The sequence below is a fragment of the Danio rerio genome, chromosome 16 (genome assembly GCF_052040795.2).
Source record: "Danio rerio strain M-AB ecotype USA chromosome 16, GRCz13ab, whole genome shotgun sequence".
NCBI classification, from domain to species: Eukaryota; Metazoa; Chordata; class Actinopteri; order Cypriniformes; family Danionidae; genus Danio; species Danio rerio.
The window spans coordinates 50,750,212-50,770,000 of record NC_141036.1 but is presented as its reverse complement, the minus strand read 5'-3'; the positions used below and the strand labels follow the sequence as shown (position 1 = coordinate 50,770,000).

The following is a 19,789-nucleotide window of genomic DNA, read 5'->3' as shown; positions in this document are numbered from 1 at the left end:
TGTATGGCCAAATATAAATACACACATTACATTACATGTCTTTCATATGTCTGTGCAGAGTGATTCTGGAAGCACCGACTTCAGCTGCAGTCCACTCTTTTTTAATCTCCCCCATATTTTTCAATGGGGTTTTTTTTTTCGCTCCAGTGTGTGGTTATCCCTATTGCTTGTACACCTTTTTTCTAATGTGCTTGGGTACAGAGCTCTGTGAACAGTGTGTGAACAGTGTGGCGGGATAAAGAGGGAAAATATACACACACTCGGAAGTGAAAGCCCTGGAGGGATGTTTATTTACAAGTGCATTCCGGTGTGTATGTGAAAGTGCAATCTCCGTTGTGCTTCCTTCAGTCCCCGAAAGTGCAGTGTTTAGGTGGTGATGATTATGGTGTTATTCTCGGGTCCGTGAAGGGGTAGCAGTGGGGGTGAGCTCCAATCAGCCACTCGATTCTGCGAGATAGAACAGAGAATTGTTAGCATGGAGGTTTCTTGTCCGAAGTCACTCACTTGCTTGTCCTCTCGTGCGGTTTAAATCTCTCTCTCTTCATGAGCGACCGGTGTGGCTGATTGGGTTTGAGGATGGTGCAGCTGGTGTACATTACGGACCATGGCGACGGGGAATTGGATGACTCGCCACACCAGCAGGCCTCTTTTGCAAAGACCTTTAGTGTGTTGTCTTCTTTGTGCAAAGTGTCAATTTTTGTCTTTTGGACAACTGTCAAATCAGCTGTCTTCCCCATGAATATGTCCTACAGAGCTAGACTGATGCTGCATCTCAATTCACATACTCATACTACACCATAAAAGTATGTACTTTTTTGTGATGGAAAAATAAATACTTTTGAGTGTGTGGCAGAATGTTATGCAAGCTCTGGGAGGTATACTTCCTCGTTAACAGATTGCTTGGTTATGAGCCCCTGTCAATCATCCACACATCATCCACATTTCTGTCATATTTAATTTCCCACCTTACTGGAGAAACAGCAGCAGGTTAATCTGCTATTCACGAGTTTTTCATGCAGAGAAATCTTCCCAGGTCTTTAGATAATTATGCATTTATAAGTTAATGTCCAGACATGTCTTTATATAAGTCTAGTATTATTGTTGCAGATGAATTATAATACAGAAATGCTATTTAAATATTTTCCAGTTGGCTTGATATTTAACAGTCATTCTAACACCTTTACTGAAGTCTCTTTACTTGACGGTTGGTACAGTGCATCCATCATGTTTGTAGTTTATTTACACTTTTCACCCACGTTTGTAGTTCTAATCGTATTCACGTTCAAAGTGCAGTGTATTGTGGGCAATATCAGCACTTAGGGTGCTTTCACACCTGCCTTATTTAGTTCGATTGAATCGCACTAGAGTTCGTTTCCCCTTTTGGTGCGGTTCGTTTGGGCTGGTGAGAATGCAGCAATCGTACTCGAGTGTGCACGAAAAGCGGACCAAATAAGCGTACCGAGACCTTCTTGAAGAGGTGGTCTTGGTACGCTTTCAAACAAACCCTGGAGTGGTTCGTTTGTGGTGAGAATATCATCCATACTAAAAGAGGTCCAAGCGCAAAAAGTACTGTGCGTTTTGGACTAATTCAGCTGCCGTAGGCCGATGTGCTGTGCATTATGGGATATGGAGGAAAAATATTTGTTGACAGCGCATTACCAACAGAGAGAGAGAGGGGAAAACATTACCTGATGGAACGTTGGTAATATTTCCGCAAGATGACCATGTTGACATTTAGCTAAATTAATTCACGCCTCCTCCTAAAGTGACGAGCGATGCATTAAACACTGTTTTCCAGCCGCGGCCGCGCTTCATTTTCGTAATGTATAGTTTGTCTAAAGCAGGGATACAATTAGCCAGCGCAGTCGTCCCTCCAGAGTAGAAGGTTTTGTTTACCTGCGGGAGTTAACTGGCATTTTCCCGCACATGAATTCTGACCAATCAATAAGCAGTTAAGGAAATATGTTTAACAGCATCTGGCCAATGAGAGATGTGGATTTTGTCAGATGACTGCATTTTGGTTTGTTTCAATTGGTTCGTACCAAAGCCAGCAGTGTGGTGTGAAAATGACCCAAAAACGAAAGAAGATGCAACAATGTATCATTTATTCCGCTTGGTCTGGACCAAATTAAGCGATCTACAGATGTGAAAGCACCCTTAGAGTATGGACGGTTCTAAACTTTCAGTTTTTACCAGACATAATAAACCATCCGGGAACCTATGGCTTACTATTTTCAACATGCTACAATTTGGAACATACTAATTCTATTTACAAATACTATTTAGTATGCGAATTGGGACGCAGCATGAGAGCCCATTTAAAGGCCTTTGCAGGTGTTTTGAGTTCATTAGCTGATTAGAGTGTTGCCAATACTAAACATTTTCACAATATTTAAATTTTCTCAGATACTGAGTTTGGAGTTTTTATTAGTTGTCATCAAAATGAAAAGAAAAAAACCTTTAAAAAAAAATATCAGTCTGTGTGGAATAAATGTGTACATTATACAAGTTTCACTCCTTGAATGGAATTAGTGAAAAAAATCAACAGTTTGAAGATAATCTAATAAAAGGACCTGTAAATCTGTTCATTAAGTTGAAACAAAACGTGGACTAGAGGAAGTGGTTTACGTTTGAGCTGAAAAATGCAAACAGTAACATTTTGTGCTCATAACAGGTGTGCAATCAGAACGATTTGTAGGCCTAATTGGTTCACTCAGTTCTCAAATGGTATGTCTTTTCAATACAGAGGAATGCTGCTTTGAGCTTCGTATACAAGCCTACTGTATTAGTCAAACAATACAGTTTATTGTAGCTATTGTTTTATTATTACTTTTACATTTAATATTAAGCTAATATATATACAGCAGGAGTCAGAATTATTAGCCCTCCTGTTAAATTTACATTCTTTTATACGTCCTCCTGAATATCTGTTTAGGGAGAGAAGTTTTCATTGTATTTTTAAACAACTTTCTGAAGATATTCTGATTTTATGATCAGTACTTGAGGAAGTGGTTTGCAGAGAAATGCAAACGGTAACATTTTATGCTCGTAAACAGGTGTGTAATTAGAAAGATTTGTTGGTCTTTTTGGTTCGTTCAGTTCTCAAATGGTATGTCTTTTCAATACAAAGGAATGCTGCCATGAGTTTAGTATACAACCCTACCAAATTAGTCAAACAGTTTTTATTGTAGCTATCACTTTTATATTTAAAGGTGCTTTATGTAAGTTTTTGACTCTTCTGAAGCATAAAAATGCCATATGTTTGCAGATGTTTAAGAAACATGCCAAGTGAACATTCTTGTTTATCTGAAAAACAAAGCTGAAGTCTGATATTCTGCTTTAAAAATGGGCGTTACATGCTTGAAAGCTGTTTTTGTTTTGGTTAATATAACCTTCCCAATGCCAGTTTAGCCAATTATATTTCAGCACTCAGGGTTGCCTTGCTGGAAAACACGTATTTCATTCATTCATTCAGGAAGGCTCTCAAAGCACCCGTCCTTGACCGAAATGCGACCTCCAGTGGACAGTAGCAGACTCCGAAATGAGACTGATTCAGTTCCACATGAGGTTATTAATAAGCAAATTATATAAATATTATGAACGTAAACATTAGGTGAGCAGGTAACATTGTAATCCTGTGTCCTAACAACACGCTGCATGACGAGATTTGCAGTGATGAGCACCAGACGAAACACGACAGAGATTTCAGAAGCACAGAGTATGCACTCACGAAGTTGTAGGGGTTATAATTTAATTAATACAGATTAAACCTTTTTAACATTATTAAAAGTAAATTATTTCATTCTAGCTGAAATAAAACAAAAGACCTTCTCCAAAAGGAAAAAAAATTATAGGAAATAATGTGACATATGCCTCGCTTTGTTAAACCTTGTTTGGGAAATGTTTGAAACGAACGGTTTCACAGGAGCACTAATAATTTTGCCTTCAACTGAAATCCTAAAATCGCCCCTGGTTTATTATCTTAAAATAATTTTTTATTCATTTCAATTACTATTATCTGTTACTATGGAACATTTTCATTGATTTATGAGAATGCATTTCAGGTGTTCAATATGTTGCCTGTCGCTCCTGAAAACAAAAGAAATAGGAGCTGGGAAAGTGCTTAAATCATGTAAACCAAAAAAAAAAAAGATGACATATTGGCTGGTTGTCAATATACTGATTCAAAACACTATTCCTCAGTTTTTTTCGGGACAACTTAAAAATTTTATGTTCAATACACTTAAAAAATTGTGAAAACTAATAAGTTAACTTAATTCCTTCATGTTGCCCTAACTTTTGCATTCCAAACAGTCGGTTTGTGTTAGGATAACATGGAGGATTTATGTTCACTTATTAGTCTTTACAAGTGGGCTAGGTGCACAAGATGATGCCTGTGAGATTCCGAGATGCAAGTGTGTGTGTGTTTACTTTCGGTTGTACTTTAGCATTAACAGGGAAAGAATGAAAGCAAGGCATGCAGCAATGTAGTGAGGGTGATCTCTCCTGTCGCTGATAAACTACTTTGTTTTTTTATTTTAAACATGCTCATTTGGTAGCAAAAACGGAAAATCTTCACCTCTTACCTCATAGTTCTATACAACCGGAAGTAAATGCGCACACACTCGCTTCTCGAAAGCTCACCAGCGTCATCTTGCGCAAACAGCCCATTGTATATAAAACAGTTAAGATGTCACAAAGAATTGTGTTGTCAGCTCATTTTAATTAAGTCATTTAAACAAACAGCAAACATAATTTTTTCCAGTGTATATCTGCCTGTCTGAACTCTGGTTTGTGTGTCTCCTCCAGGCTGTTTGTTCATGTGTTTCTGCTGGGCAGCTGGACGGCTCTCCTCGTGAAGGCTGTGCTCACCGGTGCCATCTCTCTCTGTTCTCTTTTCCTGTTCGTCACACTCGTCCACAGCAACTAAAGGCTGCCAACACACTACAGTTCAAGTATTTACAGAGCAAAACCCACATTCCTAGAGTGAATACTGTCGACTGTATCTGCCATACCAAAAGGAGGCTGTGAGATTATTACTGTTACTAGCGAACTTGGACAGGAATGCATGGGGCAGTTTTGGGAGAAAATCCAAGTGGTGTAACAGAGATACTCTGAGAAAGATCTTTTTTTAATGACAAACTAATTTATAAATGTAGACCAGATGGGAATAATTCTTTGGCTTTTTTTGTATGGTAGTGTTTAGTTACCATGAATTAATAACTAAATAAACGGACACCATATTGATAAATGTTTTCACTCTCTTATTACTGAACGATTTAGTTTATTATTATGATTATTTTTGGTCTCCTTTAAATGGGTTTATGAATTTTCATTTTTTATTTTCACAATTGATTTTGCTTTAGGTTGTTTTTTTTATGTTTTCAAATATTATCTGAATATATCATTTCATGACATGTATAGGAATATAATCATATAATTGACAGTATTAAACCAATCAGAATGACTGGAATTTATCCAAAATCAAACAAATTTCCCAGTGATGGGTTGCAGCTGGAAGGGCATCCGCTGTTTAAAACGTGCTGGATAAGTTGGCGGTTCATTTCTCTGTGGCAACCCCTTGATGAATAAAAGGACTAAGCCGAAAAGAAAATGAATGAATAAATGAAAATTAAACAAAAAGTGCTCAGGGGTAGCTTAAATAATGTGTCTGTGCTCTTTGGTTAAGGGATTCATCAGCATACACAGCAAAAATCAGTCCAAGGCACTCAAAATATGCCTAAACGTTTCGTATACTGCACAGGACACTGTTACCCTGAAAAAGGCAGTTGTGTGCAGTTTTAAGGAATAGCCGTGTCAATAAAGGCTTTTGTATATTTTTTCCACATTTTTTGAGTGTCTTGGACAAAATTAAATTATATTTTAGTTATTAGTTTATTTGTTTTAATTTAATATTTTTAAAGATTATTATTAAATTTATAGCTCATGATTCTATTTAAAAAAAAAAACTTAATTTTATAGTCAGTGAAAAAGATTTATAAAAGAATTTTTATTCTGTAGTACTTAGTAGGCAAACATGTTTATCAGCAAAAAAGCATTAAGTATTCTGTTTTTTTCTTATTTTTAATATGTTTTTTTTTATGAAAATGTTTTTGTTTTGTTTAGTTTCTAGTTGCATTACCTTACTAAAAACAATGGCTTTAAAAAAATAAAAAATTAAATAAAAATGGCCACAGCCACATCATCCTGCAGCCCAAGACCAGTTACTTACTAAAGCGAAGCAAGGCTAAGCCTGATCATTACCTCGATGGTAGACCTCATGTGAAAAATAGGTTGCTGTTGAAGGGGTGTTAGTGAGGCCAGCAGAGGACGCTTAACCTGCGATCTGTGAAAGTCCTAATGCCCCAGTATAGTGAAGAGGACACTATACTCTCAGTGAGCGCCGTCTTTCTGATGAGATGTTAAACTGAGGTCCTGACTCTCTCTGGTTATTAAAAATCCAATGGCACTTATTGTAAAGAGTAGGGGTGTAACCTCTGTGTCCTGGCCAAATTGGGTGTCCATGGCCTCCCAATCATCCCCATCCACTGAATTGGTTCTGTCACTATCTTTCCACTCCACCTATAGCTGGTGTGTGGTGAGCACACTGGTGACGTTGTTCAGTGGCTGCCGTCGCATCATCCAAGTGGATGCTGCACACTGGTGGCGGTGTGGAGAGACCCTCTTCATGATTGTGAAGCGCTTTGGATGTATGGCCATACACGATAAATGCGCTAAATAAATGCACACAATACATTACAAAATGCTTTAATAAAATTATAAACTTCATTCAGCTAAGCTCGAAATTGGAAAGATTGCAATGAGAGTGTTAAACCCTTTTTTTAAATGCTCTTCTTGAGCTTAATATTGAGCATTGACAACATCAGTGATTGCTATGCATCTGACCTCAGTTAACCAGGGACATCTTCAAAAAAACCTATTAAATAATCAGTTCAACCCGACCTCTTGATAAGTTGAACAAAGTCTCATCTATTTTGAACCCATTATGTCACATGGAAAATACTGTATAACCGCTAACCTGTCTTTAAATATGCTTTCACTATTGGCTAATCAAAGAAAACCACCCCCCCCTTTGAGACAGAAGATTACAGTCATTTATATAACATCTGTTCATGGCATGATTGACATGACTGACTTTTCATTAGGATTGGATGTTTCATAACAATCCTCTTTCACTTGTAATACAAAGTTCAGATTTTGATTACTTCTGCATTTTAATTGAGTCATGTTTTTATTCCAGACCAGCATCTAGTCAGTCATATGAGACTAACTTTGGGTAAAGAGGCTTTCACTTTCTCTAAACTGTGTGAACTTGCAGTATTAATGCCCTGGTTAAGGTTAGCTTCGGGGAAAGTAGTTATATACTGTATAACCTATTTTGTGTTATGACCATGTACATGTAAAACAAGAAGTACCAGTTTTGATACACTTTTTTTCTATTTTTCATCCTAAAGTGAATGCTTAATCTTAAAAAAAAAAAAAAAAAATATATATATATATATATATATATATATATATATATATATATATATATATATATATATATTACATATTAACATCTTTAATTTGCTTTTTATAGTTTGTATTCCATTCAAAGCAATTTTAGAGAGCATGGTTTTAAGCCTCAAACAAATGATTTTGCGTGTGTTGCTGACTTTTTTTTTTGAGTGAATGACTGAACGTTATTGGAAATATGTTAGAGATTTACTGTGAAACGTCTGTGTGTGTGTTTGTGTCAAAATTGTGATTAAAATCGAAATCACAATATTGTTCAGGAAAAACGTGAAAGGTTTCTTTTGCCCAAATCACACAGCCCTATTAACCGTCCTAAGTACTATTGGAAAGTAGAATTAGTCTGTCCCAAAATGTAAAATGTTGAAAAAAATGCCAAAAGTTCAGGAATAATCAACTATTTCTGATAGAAATTCGATGTATAGAACCATTCGTACTCTGTCCGCTAATATTGCCCACAATACATGAACGTGAACTCCACTAGAACTACAAACTCTGGTAAAAAGTTTAAAATAAAAAAAACTACAAACATGGCAAACTGTTGGCCAAGATGACTATTAATAAATATATTTAAATCCAATTTTCTGTGTTATAAAACAACAATGTAAACTTATAAAAAGATGCACTGTAAAATCTAAAAGTTTAAGGTAACTCAAACCATTTAAGTTCAACTAATCCTAATGAGTTCTATGAACTTAAACCATTTGAGTAAATAAAGCAATTTAAGCACAGTGAAGCCCAATAAATGAAGAGAACTCAAACCAACTGAGTACTGTAAAACCCAGTAAGTTAAGGCAACTCAAACCGTTTGCAACAGGATACCGATTGCAACAAACCATTTAAGTTGAACTAATCCATATGAGTACTGTGAACTTGCTCCATTTAAGTTAAAGTAATGAGGAGTTCAAAACCTTTTTCAAATGAGTAGAATTACCTTGATTTGAGTTAACACTTGTTTCATTTGATAAAGTTGACTGTTGGGTTTTTCAGTGTATGTTTGGACATTATCTTCTGAAAGCATAATTATACACAGACCTGAAGAGGTTTCTCTGCAGTTGAGACTCGCAGATGGCATTTTAACCTGCTACTGCGTCTCCGATGAGATAGGCAAATATGAAAGAAATGTTGATGTTGTGTAAAGATGATTGACAGGGGGTGCAACTAAGCAACATAACGGTCCGTTAATGAGGAAACTGTATGTCTTAAAGCTTGCGTACTCTTCTGTTAGACAGCTGGTTAATGCTGTTGAAGTGTGTACGTTTTTGTAATAGAGAAAGTACATACTTTTAGGACATAGTATGAGTATTCAAATATAGTATTTCTTTTCCTATCATGAAGGTCAATGGCTGCCAGCAATCAACATATTTCTAAATATCTTTTTTTGTGGTCAGCAGAAGAAAGAACTAAGGGTTAAAATCACACTAGGGAGAGTAAATGGTTTGGCATTTTCCCGTTTTTGGGTGAACTAACTGCATCAATCAACGTTATGTGCTTACAAAAGAAATAGTGTTTGGTTTAGGGTTTATTTCAGCTTAATTTTATAATTTTTACATCTGGCTATTAGAAGTTGTAGTATAAAATGCATATATACTGCTTATCAGATATTAATGGATGCGTTGCATCATCTAAAGCAAACTAAAGCGGCCTTGTTGTAAAGTGTTAAAAACAATGCAGAAGAATTGCTTTGCTGTTTACATTAACCAGCTTCCATTCCAGACAGGCTTTGCATTCCTGCAGCATACCTACTCATAAATCATAAATTATTAATGCAAGGCACATGAACAGGCATTTGGTCAGTACACTGTTTATAATGCATCTCTGCTGGATAAAGATGTTCATAACCAGTCCTAAGGTTCATTTGTGTCACTCAGGATGTATAATGACTTTATATAAGATGTTAGATCAGTGGTTTTCAAAGTGGGGGTCGGAATCCACCAAGGGGTCACGGGACAATGAAGGGGGGGTCGTCTGGTGATTTCCAAAAATCTATCTATTTTTATTAAACCATAAGAATTACCATATTTTATTCATAACCTACTGCTGAGGAAAAAAAATGTTGTTTATAGTTACTTTATACTATATAGTTACTAGTTCTGTTGAATTGCGACCCCTGGGGTAATTACATTATATTAAAGACAGCAATAGCGTCATATGCAGCAGATTGATTTTATAATACCAGGTTAAACTTTCTGGCTCATTTACAGCACTGACGTACATTAAAAATTAAACAAAGAATAGACTTGGGTCTATTGGTGTGTGTGGGCCATTGCATGCAAGATTTCTGTAAGTATAACCACCTCAGAAGATATTGGGGGTGGCGAGTCACTGGCATTGTTATTTTGGGGGTCGCGGGCTGAAATGTTTTGGGAACCCCTGTGTTAGGTGATGAAAAATTCTATTTAAACTTACTATAATTAATAATTTCTATTTGTAAACAATTATTAAAAAAAGTTTGTCTATTTTATGATTTAATAATGCCTAAATGTCTGTTTTATTTGACTTCATAACAGTATGAACAGTATGCTGTGATGTCTGTTGTGGAATGATGCAATCTTGAGATTGATAAGCTTATCTTTCTGTCTGTTGTTTTTTCATAACCTGGTTTTGCCTCATCAGTTAGTGCAGTCGTAATATTTACTTTTTGTCGAGTATAACAAAGCAGCTTTGTGCATTTAAAAAGGGGTGTTCATTCTCTCATGAAAACAGCTGAATAAAAGAGTTTAGCCCACTGGAGTTTCTCTCCAGCATTATGTGCCATTTTCTCACCTGTATCCTATTACCTGTGCAGTAGAGGCTCTTTATCAGACTGATGTCTTGGATGTTGCTGACGAGGAATCAAAGCAGCAATTAAACTCTCCAGCCATCTAATGGAGCAGGTTTTTTGCAAGCTGTGCAATTTTATTTCAAAATATCTTCTCTTTAGTTTTAAGGGCTACTATCATCTAAACTGTTGCAGACAAATATGTTGAAAAATAGTTTTGATCTTTTGATTTTTGTTTTTTGATGTTACAGCGGTATTGTTACATTTAGTTTTGCTGTTACACATTTGTTTTGTTGTCAGTTTTTACTTTTTTTTTTTTTTTTTAACTCCTGTAAATATTCATTTGATCTGTTGTTTTTCTTTCAGATATTTTTTATTTACTTTGAACATTTAACAAACTCTTTTCTTTCTTTTGCATTATTAGTTTTTATTGCAGAACTTGTTGCTATTGAATGTTTTTTAAACTTTCTTTAGGATGTTTTTGCATTTATCTAAAGATGATTTTCTTGTTTTTTTTTTAACAAAGTTTTGTTTGTTACAATGTATTCTCATTCTGTAAACATTTCAGACTTTCTTTTGAACATCTAACAAACTCCTTTTAACTCTTTAAACATTTAACAGACTCTATATTTTGCATTAGTCGTTTTATGACAACTTCTTGCTATCGAATGTTTTCAAACTTTTAATTTTTTAAGAGACGTCTAAAAATGTATCTTTTGATCTTTGATTTTGTTGGTTTGTTTTTTAAGAAAGTTTTCTTGCTACTATATTTTCTGATTCTTCAAATGTTTTCAGACTTTTGACAAACTCCTTTAAACACTTTTAGTACATTTAGTTTTGCTGATAAACTATTGTTTTGTCGTCAGTTTTTACTCTTCTAACAGACTCCTGTAAATGTTCTGATCTGTTTCTTGTTCTTTAAATGTTTTCTTTGGTTTCTTTTGAAATTCTAAAACACTCTATTTATCTGACTCTTGATTTATTTAGCATTATTAGTTTTTTTTGTTTGCATAACTTGTTGCTATTGAATGTTTTAAAACTTTTTCAATCTTTAAAACTTGTCTTGTGGATATTTTTTTCTTGCTTTGTTTATTTAAGAAAGTTTTGTTGTTATAATATTTTCCCATTCTTCAAATGCTTTCAGACTTTCTTTTGAACTTTAATTCATTCAAACACTTAATATTTAATAGACTCTTTATTTATCTTTTTTTTTTTTTTGCACAACATTTTGCTAACAAATGTTTTTCAAACTTTCTTTTAATCTTTACAACTTATCTTTTGATCTTTATTTTCTTGATTTGTTTTTAGGAACGTTTTTTTACAATAAGTCTCATGCTTCAAATGTTTTTAGACTTTTTTTCTTTTGGTCTTCTAACAAACTCCTTTAATCATGTTTGTTACATTTAGTTTTGTTGACTTTTTGTTTTGTTGTCAATTTTACTCTTTCAGTAGACTCCTGTAAACGCTCATTTAATCTTTTGATGCGTTTCTTTTGCATATTTTTTTATTTGCTTTAGCGGACATCTAAAAATTTATCATTTGATCCTTGATTTGCTTGATTTTTTTTTTTTTTTTTTAGAAAAGTTTTGCTGTTACAGTATTTTCTCATTCTGTAAATGCTTTCAGACTTCTATTAGTTTTTATAACTAACAACTTGTTGCTATTGAATTTTTTCAAACTTTAAGTTTTTAGCAGCAAATATTTCTTTGTCTTGATTTGTTTATTAAAAGTTTTGTTGTTACAATAGGTTCTCATTTTTCAAATGTTTTCAGACTTTCTTACATATTCTTACAAACACCTTAAACATTTAACAGAGCCTTTATTTATTTTGCATTATTAGTTTTTATTGCATAACTTGTTGCTTTTGAATGTTTTCAAGCTTTCTTTTAATCTTTTAGCAGACGGCTAAAAACTTATCCTTGGTCTTTGATTTTTTGATTTGCCGTTTATTTAAGAAAGTTTTCTTGTTACCAATATATTCCCTTTTTTCAGACTTCAGACTTTCTTTGGAACTTCTAACATACTCCTTTAATCACCTTTGTTTAATTTAGTTTTGTTGTTGGTTTTTGACCTGTTTCTTTCACATATTTTTATTTGCTTTATCAGATGTCTAAAAACTTTTCTTTTGATCTTTAATTTTCTTGATTTGATGTTTTCTCATTCTTCAGACTTTCTTTTGAACTTCTAACAAACTTCTTAAAAGACTGAACTTTTAACAGACTCTATTTATTTTGCATTAGTAGTTTTTATGACATAACTTGTTGCTATCGAACGTTTTCAAACTTTTAATCTTTTAGCAGACATCTAGGAAACTTATCTTTTTCTTGATTTGTTACTTTAAGAAAGTTTTGTTGTTACAATGGTTTTTTTTTTTCAGTCTTCAAATGCTTTCAGACTTTGTTTGATTTTCTAACAAAGTCCCTCAAACACTTTTGGTACATGTAATAGACCTGTTCTTTATTTTGCATTATTGGTTTTGACAGTTTGTTGCTGTGAAATATTTTCAAACTTTCTTTCAATCTTTCAAAATTTATCTTTTGATCTTTAAATTTCTTGCTTTGTTTTTTAAAGAAGCTTTTGTTGTTACAATATTTTCTTATTCTTTAAATGATTTCAAACTTTTTTTTTTTTGTTGAACTTCTAACAATCTCCTTCAATCCCTTTTAACATTAAATAGACTCTATTTATTTTGAATTAGTTTTTATTGCATAACTTTTTACTATCAAATGTTTTCAAACTTTCTTTTTAATCTTTTAGCAGACGTCTAAAAACATATTTTTTAATTTTGGATTTTCTTGATTTGTTTTTTAAGGAAAGTTTTGCTACAATATGTTCTCATTCTGTAAATTTCTTCAGACTTTTTTTATTTATTTATTAATTTTTTGAACTTATAACAAACTCCTTCACACACTTTTGGTACATGTAATAGACTTCATTTATTTTGCATTATTAGTTTTGACAATTTGTTGCTGTGAAATATTTTCAAACTTTCTTTTAATCTTTTAAATTTATCTTTTGATCTTTGATTTTCTTGCTTTGTTTTTTAAAGGTTTTGTTGTCACAATATTTTCCCATTCTTCAAATGTTGACTTTTTTTGAACATCTAACAAACTCCTTCAGACTCTTTAACCATTTAACACACTCTTTATTTATTTTGCATTATTTGTTTTTATGACAACTTGTTGTCAAATGTTATCAAATGTTTTCAAACTTACTTTTAATCTTTTAGCAGACATCTCTGTGTTTTAGTTTTGGCAGACATCTAAAGACCCATCTTTTGATTTTCTTTATTTGTAGTTTTTTTAAGAAAGTTTTGTTGTTGCAGTATTTTCTCAATCTTTAAATGTTTTCAGACTTTTTTTGAACTTCTAACAAATGCCTTTAAACACCTTTGTTACATTTAGTTTTGTTGTTACACTTTTGTTTTGTTATCTGTTTCTTAAACAGACTCTTGTAAATGTTTGTTTGATGTTTGATGTTTTTTTTATTTGCTTTAAACATTTAACATTTACCAGACTCTTTATTTATTTATCATTTTAAGTTTTTTTTACACAACTTGTTACTGTCGAAAGTTTTCAGACTTTCTTTTAATCTTTAAAACTTATCTCTTGATCTTTGATTTTTTTGATTAGTTTTTTTTTAATGAAGGTTTTGTTACAATATGTTCCCGTTCTGTAAATATTTTCAGACTTTCTTTTGAGCCTCTAACAAACTACTTCAAGCACTTTTGTTACATTTAATAGACCAGGTGTGTCCAAACTCGGTCCTGAAGGGCCAGTGTCCTACTGAGTTTAGCTTCAACTTGCCTCAACACACCTACCAGAAAGTTTCTAGTATAACTAGTAATAGCCTGATTGGCTGGTTCAGGTGTGTTTAATCAGGGTTGGAGTTAAACCTTTGTTACAATTAAAATACTCTTTATTTATTTTGCATTATGAGTTATGACAACTTTTTGCTATCAAATGTTTTCAAACTTTCTTTTAATCTTTTAACAGATATCTAAAAACCTATCCTTTATTTTTGTTTTTTAAGAAAGTTTTCTTACAATGTTTTCTCATTCTTTAAATGTTTTCAGACCTTCTTTTGATCTTCTAACAAACTCCTTTAATCATGTTTGTTAAACTTTTGTTTTGTTGTTAGTTTTTACTCTTCCAGCCGACTGTGAATGTTCATTTGATCTGTTGGTTTTTCTTTCACATATTTGTTATTTGCTTTAGCAGACATCTAAATATGTATCTTTTGATCTTTGATATTCTTGTTTTGTTTTTTTAAGTGTTGTTACAGTATGTTCTCAATCTTTAAATGTTTTCACACTTTCTTTTGAACTTCTAACTCCTTTAATCACTTTTGTTACATTTTAATACACCAGGTGTGTCCAAACTCGATCCTGGAGAGCCAGTGTTCTACTGAGTTTAGCTTCAACTTGCCTCAACACACTAACAGACTTTTAAATGATATATATTATTATGTTTTATCAATAACTTGTTGCTATTCAATGTTTTCAAACTTTCTTTTAGGGTGTACTCACATTAGGCACCGTTGTTTTCCTTCTGCAAAAGATGGTGGAGGGTCCATCATGCTGTGTGGATGTGTGGCAAGCACAGCTACTGCAACCTTGTTAAAGGTTGCAAGGATTTACCCAGTATAAGCAGATTTTGATGAACAATGTTTAGGAATCAGTCAAGAGGCTGAAGTTAAGGCAAGAATGGATGTTACAGCAGGACAACGACCCAAAGCACAGTTGGAAGGAACACCAAGGTATTCATGCTCAGAATTCTAAAATGGCCATCCCAGTTTCCAGACATCATCAAAAATCTATGGATTGATTTGAAAAGATCCGTTCACACTCGGCACCCTTCAAACCTGACTGAACTGGGGAAATTGTGCAAAAAAAATGGTCTGAAATTCCTTCAGCAAGAATTCAGGAACGTATCCTTGACTGTAAGGGTGCTTTCACACAAGCACTTTTGGTCCACACCCGGGTTTGTTGGACGTCAGAGTACGGTATGTTTAGCTATTGGGAACGATGTCTTCTGAACTCCGATGCGCAGCCATGAAATGTACCTGAGTCCACCTGAAAGAGGGGGTCTGTGGTTGATTTGTGTGAACTCTGGTATGGTCCACTTCTGAGGGTGCTTTCACACTTGGTGACTGGATCATACCCAAGTTTGATTGCCCCCCACAACGCTTTCTGCTTTTACTGAATCATTTGGTTTCAGAAATACAGAAAGCGACTCGCATCCATCTGCTGCAAAGATATTATAAACTTTCAGAACATAACTCAATGTCTGCGGAAGCTTTTATTGGACGAGACAAGCAGACATCGTGTTTGCCCTGGCTTAGTCCTGCTTGTCACCATGTGCAAATAAACACACATACACACACATATATACACACACACACACACACACACACACAACAATGAACGTTATGTAATGATCTAAATTAAAATTCCTTAATCAAAGTAAAGTTAAAAGTAACAAGATAACAGGGACTAAAAATATAATCCCTGGTGCCCCACGATCTCTCTCCCCAAAATATAAACCAAAAAACAAACCACTGAGAATTAACACGAAAATATGATTTACTGCAGAAAATAAGGAGCAAAATGAGCCAGATAAATGATAATAAACCAAACTAACTAAATTAGAGAAAACTTGCCAGGAACATAAGAAAATAAATACAGAAAACTTACCTCCCTACTAACAACACTGGAGAACACAAAAATAATAAACAGAAGGCATTAAACCTTCCTACCATGCTCCAAGCCAGACAGGGGGACAGAAAACCGAGTTTCTCTGGTTAGGATGTACAACTTCACATCAGCATCTCACAAAAAGCCATATAGGAGACATCAGCAACAAACACTTGTTTTCATCACTCAAGCAATACCATCTCCACAGAGAATAACAAACAGGGAATCGAGAGAGAGCGGGGAGCTGAGGAATCCATGCGCCAATCACGATCTGCCATAATCCGCTGTACCTGCGAATAATTCGGACAAGGGAGAAAAAAAACACACAAACACTACACTACACTACAGTAACTACTCTTAACAGTTACGAAAAGTTTGTTGTACTGTCGGTGTTTCACTTCCGTTGTTTTGTATGATTGCATTCATACCAGAAGTGAACCGAACCAGAGCTCGCATGTGTGAACGTGTCTTATGAACTCAGGTGCACACCCGTGAACCGTACTGTCCGCCTAAAAAAGGTGGTCTGGGGTACGGTTCACGGGTGTACACCTGAGTTTGTAAGACTCATTCACACTAGCTGTACGTTACATCAGTCAAACAAACCCAAGTGCGGACCAAAAGTGCTTGTGTGAAAGCACCCTGGTATGAATGCAATCGTGCTAAATAACAGAAGTGTACCACCAACTGTACAACAAACTTTTGTTTTCATAATGTTGATTCATGTGTGTGTGTGTGTCTTTGTACCACCTACCCCGCAACAAGCGGGACTGACCCACTGCAAACAGTGATAATGTCTGCTTGTCTCCACCAAAAACGAGTTCTGCAGACATTGCGTGATGTTCTGATAGTTTTTTTTTTGTTTTTTTTTGCGGCAAACAGACTCAAAAGGCTCTCTGAGTTTTAGTTTTGGAAACCAAGCCAAAAGATTAAGTAAAAGCAGAATGACCGTGATGTGTTTATGTTTCCATTTTGCCGATTTGCTTTCATGGCCGTCACCTAACAACAGCCTTACACAGAACAGCAGGTCGATGATGCGAGTGAACCGGGGCTCAGAAGAAAAAAAGTCAATGTGAACTCAAACCAGCTGAGAAGGTGGCAAGGGGGGCTTTCAGACTTTGGTTCGGTCCAGGCAAGTATGAAAGCAGCCTTATGCCGAGTTCAGACTGCATGGTTTTAACCCTAATTTTGACTCGCCGACAAGTTTTGAGAAATCGCCGCCAAATGCATGAAAATACGGGCAAATCGGTGCTCGTTTACGCGAGTAACAATCACAAACAGTGAAATATCAAAGACACAATCTTAGAGAATCGCCAATGAGTTGCCAACTCCTGTCAGATATTTGATATGCTAAATATTCACAATCATGATGTGTGAAATGTGTTCTGAGTGAAAATAACATCGGTGATCGCCTACAGCCAATAAGAGAGCAGCATCTAATAGTATGGGTACCTGCAGGCCAGCGGGAGGCTGGGAGAGAAGGTAAAAGCGCTACTTTCCAGTTTATTTGGTCACAAGAAATCGAGGAAAAACTTGTGGAAATTTGGCAGGAGCACGCGTGTCTGTTTGACGTGTCATCTGAGCAATACCACAACCAGGTCAAAGAAGAAAAAAGTTGAGCAGAAATTGCTAACTCCCTTCAAAGGCCAGGTGAGCAAAATAAGTACATTTTCTACCCCACTAAACGCGTCTTTCTCATGATTTAGTTAATAATTACAGATACAATACGAGACCTCATGTTGTTTCCATGTCAATTCTCCCATGTGTTTGATTGTGAGAGACGTGGTTTGCAGACAGAGACAAAGTTGTCGGGGATTCTTCCTATATTAAAGTCATGCAGTGTGAACCCCCTGACGCCGATCCACCCTGCAGAGTAAACAAAGCGGCAACGAAACGCTACCACAGAAAGTCATACAGTGTGAAAACATCAGAGACATAACTTCTTTGAAAATCCTGCAGTCTGAACATAAGAAGTGCCTTAATTAATCAGGGAATAAACCGCCAACTTATCCAGCATATGTTTTACACAGTAGATGCCTTCCAGCTGATACTCATCAATGGGAAACATCCATACACACTCATTCACACACACACACACACACACATATAACACACACACACTACGGACAATTTTTTTAGCTAACCCAATTCCCCTGTACCCCATGTCTTTGGACTTTTGGGAGAAACCAGAGCACCCGGAGGAAACCCACGCAAACACAGGGTAAGACTTAAATGTCATTGTATATTTTAATCAAATATTTCTTATGTCACAACTGAAATGTTGCTTTTCCCTAGGGTATAAAATATATTCAAATGAATTTGCTGATTTGAAAGGCCGGCAGGCTATGGCTTTTAATAATGAAAATTATCAGGGGTGCCCAAACTTTTGCGTAAAACTGTCGTTTTTATTGCATGACTTGTTGCTATAGTGTTTTCAAACTTTTATTTCATTTTTAAAACTTTTCATCTGATTTGTAAAATTTGTTTTGTTGTTGCAGTATTTTCTCTTTCTACTCCAAACACTTTTGTTTCATTTAATAAACACTTATTTTTTTGCATTAAAGAACCCTAACCTAACTCTTACACTAAATAACCCTAAACCCTTTGACTAAATAACCCTAAACCCTTACACTAAATAACCCTACACTAAACCCTAAACCTTTAACCTTAACAATAAATAAAACTAAACCCAAAACCCTACATCATCCTCATATGCGCCCCCTGTAGGGTGAATTTCTGCTAAGACTTAAAACTTCTTAGCAGGATAGACAGATAGATAGATAGATGGATGGATGGATGGATGGATGGATGGATGGATAGATAGATAGATAGATTGATTGATAGATTGATAGTCAGTCAAATGACACCTCATACATGCAGATCAGACCTATGCTTCAAGACATACAGCCATGTAAATCTAGACCAATCTGATCGAATATTCTAATGAGGGTGAAACTCTCTTTTACCCCCTTACCTATAACTTAACCCTGAATCTTTAACTCTAATCTCTAAAACCTAAACCTTAACACTATAAAAACCTTAACCCTAACACTAAATAACTTTAAACCCCTAACCCTAATCCAGGGGTGCCCAAACTCGGTTCTGGAGGGCCGGTGTCCTGCATAGTTTAGCTCCAACTTCTTTTAACACACCTGCCTGGAAGTTTCTAGTACACCTAGAAAGAGCTTGATTAGCTGCTTCAGGTGTGTTTAATTGGGGTTAGAACTAAAATTTGCAGGACACCAGTCCTCCCGGACCGAGTTTGGGCACCCCTGCTCTTAAACCCTAACACTAAATAACCCTAAACCCTAAACATTAACACTAAATAATACAAAACTCTTAACCCAAAACTCTGTATAATCCTCAGGTGCCCCCTGTAGGGTGAATTTCTTTTATCTTTTGATCTTTAATTTTCTTAATTTTTTTATTTAGCAAAGTTTTGTTGCATTACTTTCTCGTTCTTTAAATGTTTTCAGGCTTTCTTTTGAACAAACTCCTTCAAACTCTTGGAAGCTCTGTTACACGTCTCCAATGTTCTCACAAGCGTTTTTTAAACTAGACTCTTTCATTCGCTTTCAAACCTCTTTTCTTCACACCTCTTTCTCCTTGGCTTTCCTCTGACCCATTGCACTTCCCTTCTCACATGGAAAAAAAGTACTTGTGCTGTTTCATAATGCTCTTGGCAAGCTGTGGATTTCCCTGAAGTGAACTACAACATGCACGTAATCTGTTAATGAATAAAACAAATCCAGAAATATCACAGTATTGTCATTTGATTGCTTGCATTATAACTAATTCTTTCT

The 19,789-nt window shown here is 35.1% G+C and overlaps 1 protein-coding gene across 1 annotated transcript in view; it reads left to right on the top strand.

Annotated features, from left to right (window-relative positions):
* Nucleotides 1–5,251, top strand: part of tmem147 (transmembrane protein 147) — a 23,168-nt gene extending 17,917 nt beyond the window's left edge. The window contains 1 exon segment of the mRNA NM_001002484.1: nt 4,810–5,251. Coding sequence (NP_001002484.1) covers nt 4,810–4,930 — 121 coding nt within the window. The 3' untranslated portion in view covers nt 4,931–5,251.
* Nucleotides 5,252–19,789: the final 14,538 nt, after the last annotated feature.